At 41.9% G+C, this 19889-nt stretch overlaps 1 protein-coding gene across 2 annotated transcripts in view; it reads right to left on the bottom strand.

The window, feature by feature from the left end:
* nr6a1a (nuclear receptor subfamily 6, group A, member 1a) overlaps positions 1-19889 on the bottom strand; it is a gene marked incomplete at both ends in the record, with an annotated part of 86045 nt that overhangs the window by 22194 nt on the left and 43962 nt on the right. Inside the window, one exon of one of the 2 annotated variants that reach the window (XM_080433989.1) lies at positions 14316-14339. The exons of the other annotated variant lie outside the window; for it this stretch is intronic. Within the exon in view, the coding sequence (XP_080290115.1) occupies positions 14316-14339 (24 nt within the window). The remainder of the gene's footprint in view (positions 1-14315; positions 14340-19889) is intronic. 2 annotated transcript variants of the gene reach the window in all.

Below are 19889 nucleotides of genomic sequence, written 5' to 3'. Positions count from 1 at the left end.
GTGGTGTTCACAGTACTGAGATACAGCATAATGCTCAACCGTGTACAAACATAAACAAAGCCCTTGAACCATCGATTGCACAGAAAGCTTTGAAAAGCTGAAGATACCAGTATTCATTAGCTAGGACTGAAAAGAATAACAATTCTCAAACATAACACTATAACAATTCAAGGACAAATCTAAAAGGGTAGGTAAAACTTAATTTCCAGAGCAAAATTATTCAAGAGAAAACCCTTATTTGTCTTTTTTTGTTTTTTGTTTTCATCTATCAAGTATTACAATATTGATTTAACTACCATAGTTAATGTTAGGGTTATTCACTCTAACACCTAATTAAGATGGACATGAAACTGTGCTAAATGTATTAAAAATAAATAACCATCAAAAACAACAGAAAGAAAAACAGACCCTTTTTTTTTAGGTCATTATCATTAAGTTAGAAAGAACAAGAAAACCTGCAAAACAGTTACATGCACATACTCTAGTTAAACACAGACAGCTATCTTCCCTCATTTACACGTAATTAGGGTGAGTAAAAGTATGGGTGCCAATAAAACCAAATAGACCCAACCCCTTTCACTGCTCTCACATTCTGTCTTACCTTCCCATGTATCCATTTCATGCTTCTAGCCTTCTACCCCAGTACGCCATTCAAGCATGGACTCCGCTAGAGAAAAAAGCCATAGGGCATGGGAGCCCTTGCCTCATGATTCTTCTCTTTCTTTCTCTTTCTTTCTCTCCAACAACCTCCTCCTCCCTCAACAGCCTGTCCCTTACTGACCACAGCAACAAGCCAGCCTCCCCTCTGGTCACTTTACTGCCTTGGTCACGTGACCGCAGAGTTCAAGCCCTGGGGTCACGGCTTGGCTTGAGGTCCAATGACAACTAGGGGTTATCTGAGTGGAACTGATAGTCCTATTTTCTCTGACGTTCAACAATGCTCCTCTCTCCTACCCAAATTAGCCTCCTCCCTCTCTCCGGCCACTGGCACTTCTGGGTTGGGGGTAGGTGGGGGGGCAAAGTGCACGTCCAAGCATAAACACAGGTTCAAGCTGACAAAACACACCAACATTAACTAATTGAACCACTTAGTCCAACAGGGATGAAGGTTGAAGCTAAAGTTTCACAGCTTGCTTGGTTACAAAGTAATCCCGCTGCACTGCTGAATCCATAGAAACACTGGTGTGCAAATCAAACACAGTGAGTGATACAATAAATACTGTCTGCTCTATCACCATCAGCAACATTATTAGTAAACCAAACCCACCCCTATGCACAGCCCAAATACTCTCACTCTTCTCAATGTTACAGTAATGGCCTTACCATCCAGTGCGATCCCTTCTTTCATCTCTTCCTTCTTTGTTTGTTTGTCCTGCACCTGGATACTAGAGTGGATGTGCATGCAATATGTCCCTTATTCCTTCCTGCATCCCTTCCAGAGCTGTTGTGATCAGGGGGCATGTGTGTGGACTGTGTCCTGTGTGCTGCAGCAGTGGACTTAACAACCAAACCTGGGTAACTGTGGATCCTAGTTTCACACCGGTGGACACGCTTGTCCTGTTCGGCCAGGGCAGGACCCAAGAACCGGCCCACCCTTTCCAGTGAGAGCTCCACCCTGCTAACACCACTTGTTCATTCACAGCCTGCTCGGGCCCAACCCCCCATGCGAATGCTAATTAACCCGTCCCAGTAAGTCACGTATAAGAAGCTTTTCACATTCAAATGCAACTGGAGAGAAGACACAAAGGTGACACACAGGAATGCATATGCAGGTAGAAGGGAGGAATCGGGATTGCATAATCACGGGCGGAATCATGGGCTGGATTCAGAGAGCAACTGTCTGAGCTGTCATAGCCACCGGTTTGGTTTGTGATGGTGTTAAAATATGACGGCAGGCATAATCTGTTTGTGTGATCAAAAGCAGTCTCGCCGTCTCCCAGTTTACTTTACACTAATACCATAAGCGTTTCCCAGCCATATGTCACTGTGTCAAAGGCACGGTCTTAGAAAGACCCTGCTTAGGTGTTTAATCTGCCATGTCTACGCAAGCGACATTGAGCATTCAGTGTAAACATCCAATTTACAATTTTGGGCAGACGCTCTTATCCAGAGCGACTTACAAGTGCAAAACCGGAATAAGCAGAGTAAGCATGAGCTCTTGTAGTCAATAAACAAGGTAAATAGTCACATAAGTAGAGAGTAAAGTAAAGAGAAATCCCCCTTTGTACTCCAACACTTTTTCCTTCTGCTCACAGCCAAAGTCAGCCTAGCAGTCAATGCACTTTTCTTTACCTAAAAGCAGACAAACATGGAAAAAAGTAGTGCAGGCATATCCTTCTTGAATGAATAATCAATTTTGAATTTTGAATTTTTTGATGATTATATATATATATATATATATATATATATATATATATATATATATATATATATATATATATATATATCAAAATTGATTAAAAGAAATGCACTTTATAGAAATTCCAAGCTTTGTTGACATATTTTCAATCCGACAGACAGAACCTCGGCCTGTCGATACTAATAGGAAATCAAACTTGAACAGCGGGGAGGAAGGCTGGGGACGGCGCATGGGAACTGGCCATATGTCACCCTTGACCTTAGCACCTTTCCTCCCGTGTGGCAAAGATGAACAGCATAATCAGCCATGTTGCCTTTAACCTAGAAGTCAACTGGACAGCCGGGGATAGCACTGAGGCTCCAGTGTTTATCAGTTGTGTGGCGATGAAGACGTTATCGGCAGTTTGGAGCGTGCCCTAAGGCTGAGGTCATGTGGGCGTTATCTACATGTCTCCTGGTGACTAGGGACATATTTAACATGGGAGTTAGCATATTGGAAATTGTTTGATAGCGATTGAGAGAATTTGAATTGAGTACATTTTCTCTTCTGATTGCATTGTCACGTAATTTGAGTGAATTATTTGCAGTTAAACACCCGTGGATGCTATCTTTCTAAATAGAATGCCGGAAGGTCCACTGGAATTCCAATATAGAATACTCAATCCATCGTTTTTCCCCCCACATTACAGGTGTAAAAGAGTGGGTGAGATTATTTTTTGAGTGAGCTCTCAACAATGGTGTGGTACTGCCTTTTGGAGAGATGCATCAATTTGCTTATGAAGAGCATTTCACTCACTGATATATGCACTTAATTCAGTCTGGAGCTCAATACCACCCTTTGGGTTTAGACCCTAAACATTTTACAGTTTTAGGCCATAAGCTGACGCTGCTTTCTAGAGCAACTTAAAATGAGTCAATCAAGAACTGCAAAAAGATAGCACCAAATATCAATAACGTATCAAGGTAGTATCTTGCTAGTATGTGTATACAAGATACACGTATTAGATATACACATGAAATTCTCAAAGACACATAGGCTGCACCAGAGGTCAACTTCGCAATCCATTTTTTACTAGACAGACTCCTGAACCTCCTCCACCACATAACAATTACTCATAGAAAATTTGTCCCAAAAAAAATACCTGTGTTCCAATGGATTCAATACTCAACTATCCAAAATAAAGGGGAGTGCGGAAGAGAGTTGAAGAAGAGAGTGCAGGCAGGGTGGAATAGAGTGATTTGTGACGGAAGGGTACCAGCAAGAGTGAGCGGGAAAAAGAGGGTTCCCACACATTTGTACCAATACAGTTCCAAAACTTTTCCAGAACATTTAACCCAATTTCCAGGCCTATATAACAATCATTCAGCACAATAATGAGTCTCTTACTCCTGTGTGCAACGCCCAAAGACAGGCAGTGTAGCAAAAATAAAGCATAGAATGGTATAATTCCATTCCAAATTTCATGGCAAATTTACTAACATCACGCTGCAGCACGTTGTGAGCTTGTAGATCGGTTATTTTTGTCAAATCTGGTATACATTAGGCATGTTACATATTTCGTGTAATGTTATACATGTTTTGTTTTGTTAAAATCATTAACAAAATCAATAGCCTAAAACAATGCATAGCCAAATATTTTTCCAGAAGCCTTGATCAATTCTAAACCTTTTCCAGGACTGGAAAAAGGTTTTTCAAACTATTTCCAGGAATTTCAGGACTATGGGGACCCTGTGTATAAGACAGTGGTGAGACCAGCTATGCTGTACGGTTTGGAAACAGTGGCACTGACAAAAAGACAGGAGGCGGAGCTGGATCGTGGTGGCAGAATTTAAGATGCTACAGTTCTCATGAGAAGTGACGAGGAGGGACAAGATCAGGGATGACTACATTAGAGGGTCAGCCCACGGTGGAACATTTGGGGATAAAGCAAGAGAGGTGAGGTTTAGATTATTTAGACGATGTCTGGAGGAGGGATGAGGGCTATAGAGCATCGCAGTTCCCGCCCCTTCCGGGTTCCACCGAAAAATACTCAATGCATTTTTCCCATTGACATTTCCAAAAATATTTATATCAATTTATTTAAGCCTAGAATCAAGCCATCCAGGGTCCTGGTGAATCATGACCATAAAACGTTTGATTCTGTGATTTTTTTTTTTTTTTAAACGGCAAAACAAAGGGTATTTATTAAATATTGTATATCATATAATTAAATATAAAATTTAAAAAAAAAATCACAGAAAAAAACATTTTATGGTCATGATTCACCAGGACCCTGGATGGCTTGATTCTAGGCTTAAATTAATTGATATAAATATTTTTGGAAATGTCAATGGGAAAAATGCATTGAGTTTTTCCTTCCGGCACCAGGAAAAACCAGGAAGTGGGTGGGAACTGCGATGCTCTATATTGGATGAGAAGGATGCTGAAGATTGGAGCTGACAGGCAAGAGAAGAAGATGAAGGTCAAAGAGGAGGTTTATGGATGCGGTGAGAGAGGACATGCTGGAGTGACCAAGGAAGACGCAGAGGACAGAAACAGATGGAAATAGATGATCCGCTGTGGCGACCCCTGATGGGAATTAGCCAAAAGAAGAGTGCCAATGGATCCAATTTAATCACAAGCTCTTGTTAATACTTTTCATTGGTTAAATATTCATAAAAACCCAGAGACTTAAAGCTGCAATCCAAAACCCTGCAACGTCAACATTTTTACTGTTAAGAGTTAGAACAGACAGCATGTTTGAGAGGGCAAGTGGTTTCCATTTGATTTCATGCAATGCATCTGGTCAACCACCAGTGGTCCTACCAACCACAGGATCTAAATGTGTCAATAGAAGAGCAGGTAGACCAACTACAACAGCTGTGTTGGTTGTATTGTATGTTAATAAAATATAACTACAGACTGTTTTTTTACAGACAGAACATTTTCAAAAACGAATAAAAGAAATCTACAAGCTTACAACGCATCGCGACATGACGCGTTGTTAGATAGGCTATTTTCATCACCTATTTATCATATACTTTTTGGGCTGAAAAATACATAAGTCCTCGCTCTCTGTTAGATAGGCTATTTTCATCACCTATTTATCATATACTTTTTGGACAAAAAAATACATAAGTCCCCGCTCTCTAGTAGAACTACTAAGCCCCTTAAACAATGGTTCTGGAACTACTGAGGTGGAGCTAACAGCACTGAACATGCTGCTGGTCGGACAAGCGAGAGATGTTACATGTGCACCATATTTAAATGGATAAAAAAAGATTAAAACTTGGCTTTATGTACCAAAATAAGTACCTAGGAACAGCACATTTTAACAGTGGTCATTCTTTATGATCACTGAGTGAGTTCCTAGTTTTAGTAATGTTAAGTCACAATAAGAAATGTCCTTGTCACATGTTTCTAAAGAGGGGGGGAAATGCTTAAACTAAAATAATTAGCCATTAGTTTGTGTTTGTGACCAGTAGGTGCGAGAGAAAGTGTTTCATCATGTCCTAACTGAAAAACAGTAGCTGCAGGTCATGTACCGATGATGACGTACAAGTGCTGCTTTGTATTAGGGGAGACAAGGCAGTGAAGCAACATGAGAAATTACATCAAAAGAATCTGAATCCTGTGTTTCCTTTGTATAGCAATGGAGTTTAAAGAGTGGGTCAATTCAATTACAGAAAAGAGCAAAGATACAATATATTATATATATTCCTTTAATGCCATTCATGCCGGGTGCTGCACTGCTGGTGACCCATGTCTCACCCCCTCATCATCTGCAAATTCAATAAATGTTTAACTTACTAGGGTTCAATGGACTGTTCCCTAAATTGACCTCTATAATTTAATGATGTGCATATCCTGGAGGGGGCACAACATTGAAATAACGATGCATTTAATTTATTTAGATCGCTGTGTATAGCGCAGATATTATAATAAGGCAAGCAATCATTTACACTGCAAGCAAGCACTGGATATGTTTTTTTTAAAATATATGTATATATTTATATATAAATAAATAAAGGCGATGCCCATTCAGAACGATGCCCGTTGGGAACGCATGCGACATGCCCCTCTGGTTATACAATACCCATCGTACCCGTTGTCACAGTGCTTAGTGCAGTACCCATTATCATTGTACTTGGAGGCTATCTCAGTACTATGATGACAAATTGATGACATCAAAGATAAAAGGTACACAGACAGATAATATATGGGCATTAAATGGGACACAGACATACGTACATACTGTATATACATATATACGTACACACACACACAGAGAGAGAGACAAAGCCTGCTTTGAATGGCATTTGGCCATGCTGCAAAAAAATGTTCTGTAAAGGAATGTTTTGTTGTGAACGTATTTCAAGTTGGGCATGACATTTTAAGTCTGTAGTGGTCTAAAGTAACCTCAGGCAACTCATCACTGTATTGTATTTGACATTCTCCACTTGACCCTCCTTCTTCTGATCTGACACAATGGCAATGGTCCATTTTAGCTAACTTGATAGCTAAAATGCTAATACGATCTAATGTCAATTTGAATGAACTCTTTGTTAGGTGTTATTTTGCATTTTCCCTAAACACCGGAGTAACAAAGGGCATTCTTTTGTTTGGGCTCCCCTCCCCCGTTACACATACTGTCAGATACTAGGGCCAACCTTTCTTACTTCTTCAGACCCAAGAAAAACAGGAATTAGGCCACTGCTCTGGTTCTTGTGCAACTTAAAAAAACATACATATGGCCAGTATCTGTTAAGCACAGTCAACCTTGACTCACTCAAGATGTATTTTGAAATGTATCAAACCGGACGATCAGGACATCCATCATCCCTCTCTACAACCACACTGTCTAAACGCATACAGTGATAGATGCTGAACGTGTACGCTGTGTACGTAGAGATATGTCTATTGTGTAGTATCTGAACATGTCACTTATATCTTTTGTAGTCTTCCACTGTATGTGGGGGTTGTCTGCCCACAGCAGCTGACCTCAGTGTTGAACAGAGATCATGAGGGTTAAGTCCACTCCTGGAGATTAGATTTACAATGATCCACATCACATTCCCCAGATGCATTTGTTTTTTTGGAGGGCTGATGCCCAATAGATCAATGGGCCTGTTCTCTCCCTGAACTTCCAAAGGGCATATAAAAACTGCACCGCACGACTTCCCAAGTTAATGACCACTAAAACAGCCACTCACGCACAGGCATCTTCAGCAGCCTATTCATCATTGTTTTAATTATATCGACAGAGAGGACTTATCAATTACAATATTTGCCTCTTTCTCCAGGCATCCTGGTTGGATGGCTCTAACCCTGGTGGTGTATGGGAATTACACCCACTGTCACAAAGGTGGACCCACACAAACACACATGGCCGTGGATACCAACGCACACTGCGTTGTCCAGCTGGTCCAGAGGGGTTATAGTTAATTATTCATTAGTGTAATTCTAACCAACGTAGATGATACCACCTTTGTTTGGACATACAATTACCCTGGCTGTTTTATTTACATTATGTTCTGATAAATATGACACAGACAACTAATTACATACAGCACATTTTTGGCAAGTATGCTCTTTGACCTATTTGGATCAATTGGATTAACACCACTACATGTCAATGTGTTCAGATTTTAGCAGTGGTGTAAAGTAACTAATTATATTTACTCAAGTACAATATTGAGGTATTTTTACTTTACTGGAGTACATCCAATTTTCTGTACTTTTACTTCCACTCCATACATCTCATCTCAGAGGCAAATATTGTAATTTTACTCCACCACGGTTATTTGAAGTCACTAGTTACTTTTTATATTTTGATTATTATTACAAAACATACATTAACCACTTCAGCCCTACATACATTTCGGCCATTTGAAAATAGCGATCTATAGCTATCTACAAGCTCCCAATGCGTCGAGATGTGAAATGGGTCATTCTGCATAATGAGTACTTTCTACTTTTGGTACTTTAAGTACATTTTGATACCAATACCTTTGCACTTTTACTCAAGTAAGTTTTGAATTCCAGACTTTTGTAACAGAGCACTTCTACATTGCAGTATTGATTTTACTTAAGTGAAAATTTTGAGTATTTTTCCACCACTGGAATGCTTGTGAGACCATGCCTACCTAGTTAATACCATTACCCTAATTATACACAGCATGTTAAAAGGATTAGCATGCATGCACCAATGCAAACTACATGAATAGCAGACAGGTCACTGCTGGAACTGCTAACAATCGTCTCCTCCCAAAACTATTTGGCTGACCGTCAAAGAACATCATTTGCTTATTATTTATAAAGTTCCTTTTAGTTGTAATAACCTCACTCCCCCTTGGTGAAAATTCTTCCATTGCAGAATACTATATATAAAATGTGCAATACTAATAAGCACACAGAAACAAGGCTGCAGACAACCTTCCTAGTACTCAACCCAATGCGAACTGAAAAGGGCGACTTTGTCATAACATTGACTGTAAAACTATAGTTTTTATTTGTGTGATAAACGTATAGTTTTTCTGTTGAGAATCTGTGATATTTGCCTAGCGACATGGTCGTATGACAAAGTTGAAATTAGCCCTTACACCAGTGGTTCTCAAAGTGAGACCCCCAGGGGTCCTTGAGGGGGTTCCAGGGGGTAAAATGAGTTAATCATAGCATTAAGCTTAGCCACTTTTAACCCTGTATAGTATACATTGGCCATTTGAAAATAGCCTATCTACAAGCTGTAGATCGACGTGTGCGCTTGTAGATCGGCTATTTAAAAAAAATCGTGGAATATTTTTAAAAACATTTAAACAACACTAATCTTTTAGGGGGGTCCCTGGCACAAAATATTTTCAGATGGGGGTGAGAGGCCAAATGCATATTAATTTGGGGGGTGGGGGTCCTTGACATGAAGAAGTTTGAGAACCACCGCCTTACATTGACAGGTTGGTCTGACTTCCCTTGCAGGAGGAGCCTGACCACCGGTGGGTTCCAGCTTGTGCCAGTGCCATGATCTACCACCAGAGGGAGACATCAGACAAACATGGAGCCCACTCTGTGCTATCTGCCCAGCAGACAAAGGGCCAGAAAACCTCTGGCATGAACTGACTTGCTCTCTCAAAAATACCAGTGCAGACATACTCAAAGTCAGCCTGCTCCTCTGATCTTTAATGCAGAGGCACAGGCGCAGCCATTATACTCTATGTAGTGCAGACGCGGGGCCCTTTTAATGAGTGGGTAGAACACAGATTTACAGACACAACGACGTAGGCGTTAATCCAGACTTTTACCGCCAAGTCTAATCTAGTTGTTTAGTTAGTCGTTTGATAACAGCAAACAAGACTTTAAGCAATGAATGAATGAGTTGTTGAAGAAGTTTGTTGAGGATATTTTGAGCGTCAAGGATAAAACAACGTTATAGGGGCCCCTTGGCACATCATGGCTTCCATTAAACAAATGAAGGGGTCCACTAAAAAAAAAAAACTCTCCATCTTGGACAGAAACAAGATGGACACCTAATTGCTAAATAAAGTACTTTTCATACAAGTAGGAGTCCAGCCATTTCAAATGGCAGGCATTTTAATTTAGGAACCAACTGTAAATACGAACTACACTAAGCCTATAAAGAGGTGTACAAAACTATTTGAAGACATGCAGACTTCAAATGGATCATGCCAGAGCAGGCAAGACCCAACAATAACGCCACTACAGTGAGGTTTTAGAAACAAGAGCTTTACAGTATAGACCCCCTTCCCCCTCCCCAATCTGCCCAACTTCAGACACACATAATGCCTGCTCACAGTGCAGCTGGCCCGTTCCGTACTCAGCTGCACAAGGCTTATCACCGCTCTTGGCTGAAAATCTTGAAGCCACAGTTTAAGAGTCAGCCCCCCCCCCCTGTCCTTACTAGAAAGTTTTAATTGAAAGTTTACACTATTTAGTCATTATTTGGTTTGAATCACTTAGATATGCAAAAGCGCATTTCACGACCCCCACCCCCCCCCTGCCCCCAAAGCTCATGAATCCCACCTATCGGAAACCTCTCTGTATTTTAAGAGACACATGGGCGTCAGCATTCCTGCCTCTTGTTTTCTTGGGAAAAAAGGCACTAGAATAAAAAAAACGAAAAAAAAAAACTGGAAGAAAACCATCTAGTGACTAGATACTGTAGATGCATGGTTTTCATTCATTTCTTTTTTCTTTTCTCTTTCCTTCTTTCAACCGCGTGTCACAATTTGGGCATGTCCTTATAGGCATACATTTTCCAAAATGTTCAGAAATATCCAATTGTAAAAAAAAAAAAAAAAGAGGCAGTTCTACAAGTTTACAACACGTTGCATTGCAAAACGTTGTGACCTTGTAGAATGGCTATTTTTTTTGCAGCATGACACCCTCATATGACGAAGTAAAAAATCAGGTTTAAGTGGTTAAAGAACGAAAGATGTCAACGCGTTAACATCTCTCCGGTCTGTCTCTCCTCGTCTCTTTCTGTGTCTGTCTCTTGTCGTCTCCCCTCTCTGCTTGCTCTCAGCCATGTTTTCTAATGACAGGTTAGGCTGGCAGCAGGGTGCGGAGCCCTGTCGGCTGTGCCTCCTTCAAAAAGGAACTGCTGGCGGAGCCCGAGTGGGACCGGAGCCTGTCAAATTACAGTGGGGATCCTTCCTCCTTTTCCCCGTCCCTTTTTACCCCATCTGTCTGCTCTGTCTATCTCTTCTCTACCACTTCGCTGGCTTTATTACCTTTCAGGGTTTCCCCCCCCATCCTCTGTCAGGTGGCTGGGGTGAGGGCGCTCCTATACAATCTTGGAAATGCCTCAGACTTTTAAACCTGTCTGTCCTGAGGGGAGCATCTTTGGAATTCCCTGAAAGACTGGCTCTCAAAATGGCAGCCTGTCTTTAACGCTAACGCAGAGTACAGTACACACACAGTGGAGCTGGGATGCGCTGCGTCTGTTATAACTGTACAACAGAATTCCTGAAACTGCGATTGCCAACCTCCATCTGCCTCTCTTTTAAGTCTGCGGTTTCATGACGCTTCAGGAAGAGATTTAGATTTGTGTGCTAAATGACACGTTCAATGTAATATTCATATTGATTTAAAAAAAAAAATCAATGGATCTCAGAGGACTTATTTCCGTTGCAGCGAACAATAGGGGTCCCTACAGTATCGCCTCTTTGGCCCAACCCCTCCCACATCGCTCATCCCTGCTTTGTCCATATCTAGCTCATCCCTTATTTCTCCCTCATCCAACACCCCCCCTCCTGCCATACTGCCACCCCCCATCCATCCCACTCTATCTCTTTTAACACCCCCCTCCCCTCCCTCTCTCTCTCTCTCCATCTCTCCCTCTCTCCTCAGCCCTCCTCTTCTTGCTCCAGAACTGTCAGATGGCATTAGCTGCCTTCACGCTCATGGCCTGTAGGAATAACAGCCGTGAACCTCGCCGAACAGCACCATTCTCCTGCTCCAGTTAGCTCTCCACTCAGCGGCAGCCTGTCGCACAAATACCAATGTTATTCATGTTGCTGCAACCCCTCACTTACACAACATGCCCCAGTAAAGGGCAAAGTTAGGCAGCCAACAAATCTCAAGAGAAGGTCATGGCGCCGGAGTTAAAGATGCGTATGTATTGTATAACGTAGCCGTGCTCGCTCATCATTGCTGACCGGGGTCCACTTCACTGACACGCAGATCTATCCGCAGCTTTGCTAAGATGGACTCGCATGGATCAAGAAGGATTCAATTCTTATCGCCTTACGGAGCCACAGCTTCGAAATAACTGTTAATTCTATCATGCTCAGCTTTATTCCTTGTGAAGTTTTCGCTTCAGGGCAAGTTCCTTTTTTTGGGTTAATATTAACCACATAAGCCGTATATACTTCGTTGTATTCCAAATAGCTGATCTACTGTAGAAGTTCACATACACTTCACATCGTGAGCTTGTAGATATGCCATTTCCTGTATTTTTGAAAAAATAACATTCTTATTTTGAAGATTTGCCCACTGTGACCAATAAGGTGTAAAATGTGCAGCGGTTTCTATTGTTAACAAACACCCAGATATGGCACACATGCACTTTCCAAGGACTTCTGCATGTGCGAGGGTGGATGAAGGCCACAGATACTCTGCAGGGAGGATCTGAGAAGTGAGCCATACTGTCAGTATCAGTTTGACAAGCAATTCCAAGTTACATAAATACAAATATGAGTGCAGCGTAATTTCTCATCAGCCAGTGCTCCTCAAGCCCAGCGTGGGAGGCTTAGGCTAATAATCAAAGCAGATTAGTGAGAGCTCTGATGGATGCTGCGCTAGCCTGCTAATCATCGGAGTGATAACCGTGAATCATTCGATCACGGACAGAAATGAGCAAGTGTGTTTCAAATTATGAACTTTGATGAAATGATCCCAGTATCAGTAGCCCCAATCAGAGTTTCTGTCACTCTCTCCCTCTTTCTCAATGTCAATGTCAGCAATTCCTCCGTGTTAATACAATATGTAGAAACTGGCACATATTAAGTGCGACAGTGCCAGGGAGAAGGGTGGGCGCTAAAACATTGCAGCCTCAGAGCTTCACCGGTGTGACTGTGATCTCCTGAGTGCCCCTGTGATTTAGCCCTGAAATGACAGACTTAGCCCTCATTGGGGCTACGGGTGGAGAGCTAATGACACGCTGCGCAGGGCTAACGTGACTATTAGCCCACTCTCAGCAGCAGGAACTGACAGCAACACAATTCTGTCATTACGCCCCGAGGAGACCTCTAATCAGGAAGGCAGGGACACAAGAATAAGGAGGAGGCCGGTTAGACTGGTTTCAGTTCCTGGTGTTGAGAGAGGAAAGACGTGAGGGAGTCTTTCTCTCCCCTATATGAACCCCTCATGGCCGTCCATGACACAGACCCGGGTCAAATACTGTGTGCAAACACTTCAGCGTGCTTGTTTTAACCTCTTTGTAGTCCCACACGAGGAGGGGCATGATGTTTGCCCCATAGGACACAAGTACAAGATAGTTAAGACTACCAAAGTAAAGCACTTATCAGTCAGTTTAGTAGGTTTAAGGTTTTGTTTTGATTTTAAGAAACAAAGTGCATGCAGGTGATGTCCAGGTGAAGATCTAATAAAGCAGATAAATAAGAAAATAAATAGCATCCGCTCACTGGTATAAAGCTCCTCGTTCAATTGTTTATTGGAACTACAGCAATATTTTGATCATTACAGATTTTCTTCAGGTATATACCTGAAGATGTTAAAATGTTGGACATGTTATTATAGGCGAAAAGGTTTGGCACATTTTGAAACATTTTGAAAAATGTCCAGCAAAATAGTAGCTCTACAAACTCGCGATGCAACACGCTGTGAGCTGGTAGATCGGCTATTTTCGCTATCTGTTGTACAGCGAATAATGTAGGGCTTATGTAGGGCGTGTTTAACGGACATGCTATAGTCTGAATGGTAGTGAGGTAAACTCCACCCATGGGGCACCACAAGCATCTTAAACCTACACTTGTAATTATTTTCACAATACTAATTGAGCCGGATCTTCCCAGGAACATTCCACAGTGCAGTAGGTGGAATCCTGGAATGTGAGGAACCTGCATGCTTTACCTAACATCCTGCATCACTGTGTTAATCATACATTATCATCCTCACAGCCACATACCTACCTGTCTGAGGGTTACAGCAGTAGTTATCAAAGAGGGGTGCGAGGAGGACCCCCAGGGGTCCCCAGATAAATGATTTATAATTAGGAACCAAATTAACCCTTGTAACTTTGAGAGTGTTCACATTTGTGAGAGTGAAATGAGTGTGACAGGTAGTCAGGATATTCATCTAAATGTAAGTACATGGCATCTGCCAGGATATCATGTTATTGCAGCGGTAATAAACAAACATTTGTGTTCTTCGCATTGCCCCAGTATGACTACAAACTAAGGTTTGTGAAATTAAAACGGTGAGTCATGAGCATGCCACTTACCTAAATTACTTTCATTGATTGCATCTGTGGAGACAGTAAAACAAAAAATCCATATCAGTACATATCATCAACGGCAGCAAAGACAACGCATGACAATGACACAAAATGAACATCTTTATGCCAGCACACAAATCAAATTCAAACCAGCCCTCTAAGCGATTTCATGAGTTTTGTTTTGTCTATGCCGAGCGCCAGGCTACTTGGCCAGGCATGCTGGGGCCTGTATTGTTAGAGAGCACTGGTATGCTCACACATTGATCCCACTGCTGCATTGTACCATAGTGTACACCAGTCGTTTTCAAACTTTTTGTGCCAAAGAGGACACCAATGTACAAAAACAAAATCTCAAGGCACACTGGTATTCATAGCGAAAATAGCCCACAATAGTCGATCACAACGCAACATGAGCTTGTAGATCTTTTTTCAAAATGTTTTAACATTTGTGGGAAGAACATGTAAAAAAATAAAATAAATACATTTGGCCTATGCCCAACAAAGGGACCCCCAGGTTTAGAGGTTGGTGGTTATAATATAATTTATTAGGGTATAGAATTGACCTCTATATCGAGGAATTAGTGTGGACAAATTACTGATATTTAGTAAACTAGAAAAGGGCCCACCGCAGAGTGCATAACTCTGCCAGGCTGGGTTGCCTAGCTTGCCTATGGGCAGAATTTAAAGCGCTTTTGTAGGTGTTCTCCATAGACGCCTTAACAGACGACGTCACACTGATACAAAACAGTATGCGCGCGCATGTCGGCAGCAAAAGAACCCCACCGCTCATAAGATGCAATGTAAAAGTGGTCACAGTCTCACGTGTAAAAATGCATCCCATCAAACTTTCAGATGCTGTTTTTCTCCCAGTGTGGAGGAAGAATGCTTAGGATTTTTACTGTGATCTCTCGCTCTTGAAATATATAATCCTTGGTTTCTGTTGTGTGTAAACAATAATAACAATTCAAAGCAGTTGTCCTCAAAACTCCACCTCCAGTGGCTGTCATCAGAACGGAGGGAGCGCCCTATGATCATGGCACCAGAACCTGCTTGGCTCGCGCAGCTGCAGCCCGTCAAGCCTAATTTATGCTCCGTCCCGCGAAGGTGTCGCACGTAGAGAACGGCCGAGAATAGCAGATCTCCAAGCTCACAGCAGTCGCATCCGCGACGCGGTTGTGAGCTTGTATGTCAGCTGTTCTCGGTGCGCAATACCGTTGCACCATGAAGTATATACGTGTCGCCAGGGCGCACCCCACTAGCCTACACACAGAGTGAACTGAAACAAGCTCACCCCAAAACAGCAGGTTTGGGGATCTGTTGGGAATTGATTACATGAAACAGTCACCTGTGCGTCCAGTCTCAATGTTTGTAAACAAATAATTGGTCTATAGAGGCACCTCAACGTGCAATTCCAAGTTGATTGGATTTTTGCGTTCATGGTATATGGTGAGTTTTTGTAAGAAAGAGGCCTCAATCACTATTATTTCAGCCAATTACAGATAGATTGGATTATCGAAAACCAGTTTGACAGTCATTGTCAATTGTGATTCACAAGATCATTTGTACCCAATTTGGTGAAAAACAATCATGTTTCTGTAACAAACATTTTGTAGCATTTGTGGCGCCCCCTATGGGTCCAAGTGAAATCACTTTTGGTTCTGTTTAGAGGCCCATCAATGTGTGATTTTGGGATAGATTGGATGCTGCGTTCATGATTACTGAAATTCATTGTATAACAAGCCCCTCCTGCAAACTTTGGAAGGCAAACATAGACAATCGGAATCTGAATACATTACTATACATCACATGAGATATCACCTGACAATGTGATATCTTGATGCCGATGCGTCCAGCAGTTTGCGAGATTAGCAGAGCAAGCACAACGTCTCTCTCTCTGACACAGACACGCACACACACACACAGATGGGTGAAAATATAATCTCCACCTCTCGGCCTGTCTGCCTGGCGGCGATATTTAAAAAATAATAACATTTTGTACAGTTGTCACAAAAATCCCAAGGCACACCTGGACATTTCTCACGGCACCACTGGCGTGCTCCAGGGCTCTCGTTTAGGTGCCTCAGAATAAGGGCCATACATACACAGTGAAAACCTCAGTTATTTTAAAGATGCTGCTTGGCCAGGGGAGATATCGCGCTTACAACCTTCAGGCAGTAAACCTGTAGGTGTCCTTCCCGACACCAGGCTCTACATTTCTCAACAGATTTAACTCTGAGAGGGTTCAAAATAGAAGTTAATGGACCTTCTGGGTCCATTTTGTTTACATTTATACACTCAGACTCCGAGTTACAAAATGGCAAGAATCCTACATGGGAATGACGTGGCTCCATCTCGGACTTCATCTGGCTAGCTTGTGACGTCAGTTGGCCATCAAGCCCAGAGTCCCATGCCCATCAAGTAAGGCATGGTTTTAGCCCAATCAGAACCCATTGACTTCCATTATAGAATGAAAGTTAAATATTTCACATATGATGTGAAAAATATGAGAAGAGAAAGACAAACGAAAGACTCCTGCAGAGCCACGCCATTAAAAAAAAGGCTTAACATTTTGGAACATTACCTCAACATTATCAATTCAAGATGTCAAAATTATAATAAGATGTTTTCATAATCTCTAACAAGGTTATCTGTTGTTAGTTGGAAACAACATCATCTTGTGCTAATCATTTCAAGAGTACACACAGCAAAATGTGTTAATTTAACTCAGAGTTAAATTGTTATTTTTAAACAGTCACAAAAGAGACCTTTAAGCATAGTTATACAACTGGCATCGGATAATATTATCCTAGAATATAAAGCAATGTGAATGTTTTGTAAAAATAAATAAAACATTATGGTAAAAGAGCATTAAATCTAATTGAACAGCAGTGTGTGGATACACATTTAACAGTCATCCTCATGTACTTTAAAGTAAACATTGCACAGCCTAATTGACTTATCAGATTAATCTGATGGCCGTTAACAACCCCTGCCGCCCTCCTCATCTTGCGCTGAGCGAACCGCTCCTGACGTGTGCTCGCACACTGACCACCGAGAGCGAGATGGTGACATCACTGGAACACAGCTAAACAAAATAGGCCACAGCTGTTTAGTTCTTTAGGCTACAAATTAGACTCAATATGTCATAAAACATCAAATCACACTCGGTGCTATGGAAATGAGCACTGAGCCATCTCCATCGCACTGAACAAGACTCCCCCCCCCCAACAAACACACACACACACACACACGTAAGCAAACGCACGCATGCACACACACACACAAACACACATACAGCCTCTATCCTCTTTCCGTTCGCCTGTTTGCTTCGTTTCCGTTTTGGGTCGCACAGACACAGATTTCATGCTAATTTGCACTAGATGAGAAAGGAGGGATGGAGCAGGGAGTATGGAGTGGAAAGGGATGAATTATGGAGGGATTTTAAATTATAAATGGGCCCTCTTCACCCAGACTGGAGAGCTCTGAAAGAGGGGAGGTAGTGGGACACTTTGGAAGCAATGGACTCTCTGAAGAGATCTGGGCCATATGAATTATACCTTAACCCGCCCATGTGATCACTTATCTGAGCATTAAATGCACTTTTCCGCGGCGCAACCTCGTGATTGTTTGTACTGCTGTAGTTCCAAGCTAGACTAGAACAGTGGTTCTCAAACATTATCATGTCAAGGACACCCAAATTGATATGTACTAGGCCGCAGACCCCCCATCTGAAAAGATTTTGCGCCAGGGACCGGGAGAGAAGAGTTGTATCAAAAATGTTATTCCATATTGTTCAAAATGTCCAACTGTTTAAAAAAAAACACACAATGTGACGCTATGTGAGCTTGCAGATCAACTATTTTTGAAGAGCCGAAGTATAAAATGGGGTTAAAGTGGTAAATATTAACCAAAAAACTTGGTTGGGGAACCCCTGAACCCCCCTAAGGACCCCACTTTGAGAGCCACTGGCCTAGGAGACTAGAGGAAGGGAGTGAGGCTGCCAGTACGTTAACATGAAAACAAAGATGGAAGCACCTGGGAGTAAGCTGTCGCCATGACAACATTACACTGAGGGAAAATCCTCAGTGCCAATTTAACTCGGGAGTGTAAAATTGACTGTGCTACAGTCTCACTTTCAACCTGGCATCCCTATTTTGGGCATGCCATTATTGGCAAAAACAATTGGTGAAATAACAGAAATAGCACTTTATTTGTCAATTTCCCTACGTACCCATGTACCAAGAATATGAAATGCTGTTCCCCCTGAACCACTTGCATTGCAGCATTATTTTAGGTATTCATCATATGAGGAAATATATAGGGCTTAAGTGTTTAAAGGGATACTTCACTTTCACATAAAATAAACATTAAAAGAATATATAACAAAAAAATGAAAGAAGTTATGGCAAAATAAAGGCCCCCTCACACATTAGTAGGACACTCTAATGCGTGAGGGGGCCATGAATTTTCCATTACTTTTTTCATTTATTTTTTATATATTTTTTAAATGTTTATTTTATGTGAAAGTGAAGTATCCCTTTAAATTGACACTGAGGATTTTACTGTGTAGAGAGTCTTCAAATATGAAACAGCTCACGGAGCCCTTAATGAGCCAGACATTGTGTTTACGCTACACCACCAAGGACTCATCCTCTTGATCAGTGAAAGACGAGGGTTCAAAAACCTCTTGGAGGAAGACCAGAGGAGTAAATCAAGCCAAAAGAGGGAAGAGAAATGAGGGGAGAAAGAGCTTGATATTTAAAGAGATGAAAAGAGTGTGGGGGGGTTGGTATGGTCGAGAAACAGGGAGTGTCTCCCCCATAAGTGTTGTTTCTCAGACCTCCACTTAGGGACTCTGGGCTAAAAATATCCAGGCCACGCTCAGTGGGACGACTTCCCCAAAACCAGCTCAATAATTCACAAGCAGTATGGGGGGAGCGCCACAATCACACAGAGACACAGTGACTGAGTCTGCACAACCAAGCAGCTTGTTCCAGAGGAGGAGGGGTGATTTTCATCTCACTCGACAGTTTTCTTTTCTGGGTCTCTGGATCCTAATGCCCAATCTATGCTCTGTCGTGCGACCGTGTCGCATGCCAAAACACATATAAAGCGAGCGGAAGCAGACGGCCATGCTCTCAGGGTCGGCCCTATTTATTTTGATGAAGGCATGGGTTGATGAAGGAGGGTCACAATATGTGACAGCCGTCAAACACAAACTATTTCTAAAACAAGCTGTGAACCTTTTTCCAAGAGATCATACAAATAAAGGAAAATCTGTCGGAGCTGTCGGAGGTTGTCCATCACAGAGCTACCCCTGCAGCAGTACTTATTGTTTTACAGAGTAAAAACTGTAAAGAATTCCACAACAAAACTTTGGAGACTAGTAAGGCTGAGCTCAGACTACAAGATTGATGAAATCCTTGCATATGAAGGGATCTCAAATTGACGTTTTCTTCCGTTATTGAGTAGTTCACACTCAGGGCAACAACAAAGAGTCACATGGTTCTCAGGTGGCAGAGGTATAAAGTACCGGTCCAATAAATAATAAATATAAAGGTCCGATCACACAGGAGGTGA

This window comes from Gymnoscopelus braueri, assembly GCF_963280865.1.
Source record: "Gymnoscopelus braueri genome assembly, chromosome: 7".
Taxonomy (NCBI): Eukaryota; Metazoa; Chordata; class Actinopteri; order Myctophiformes; family Myctophidae; genus Gymnoscopelus; species Gymnoscopelus braueri.
This window is presented reverse-complemented; position numbering and strand designations above follow the sequence as displayed.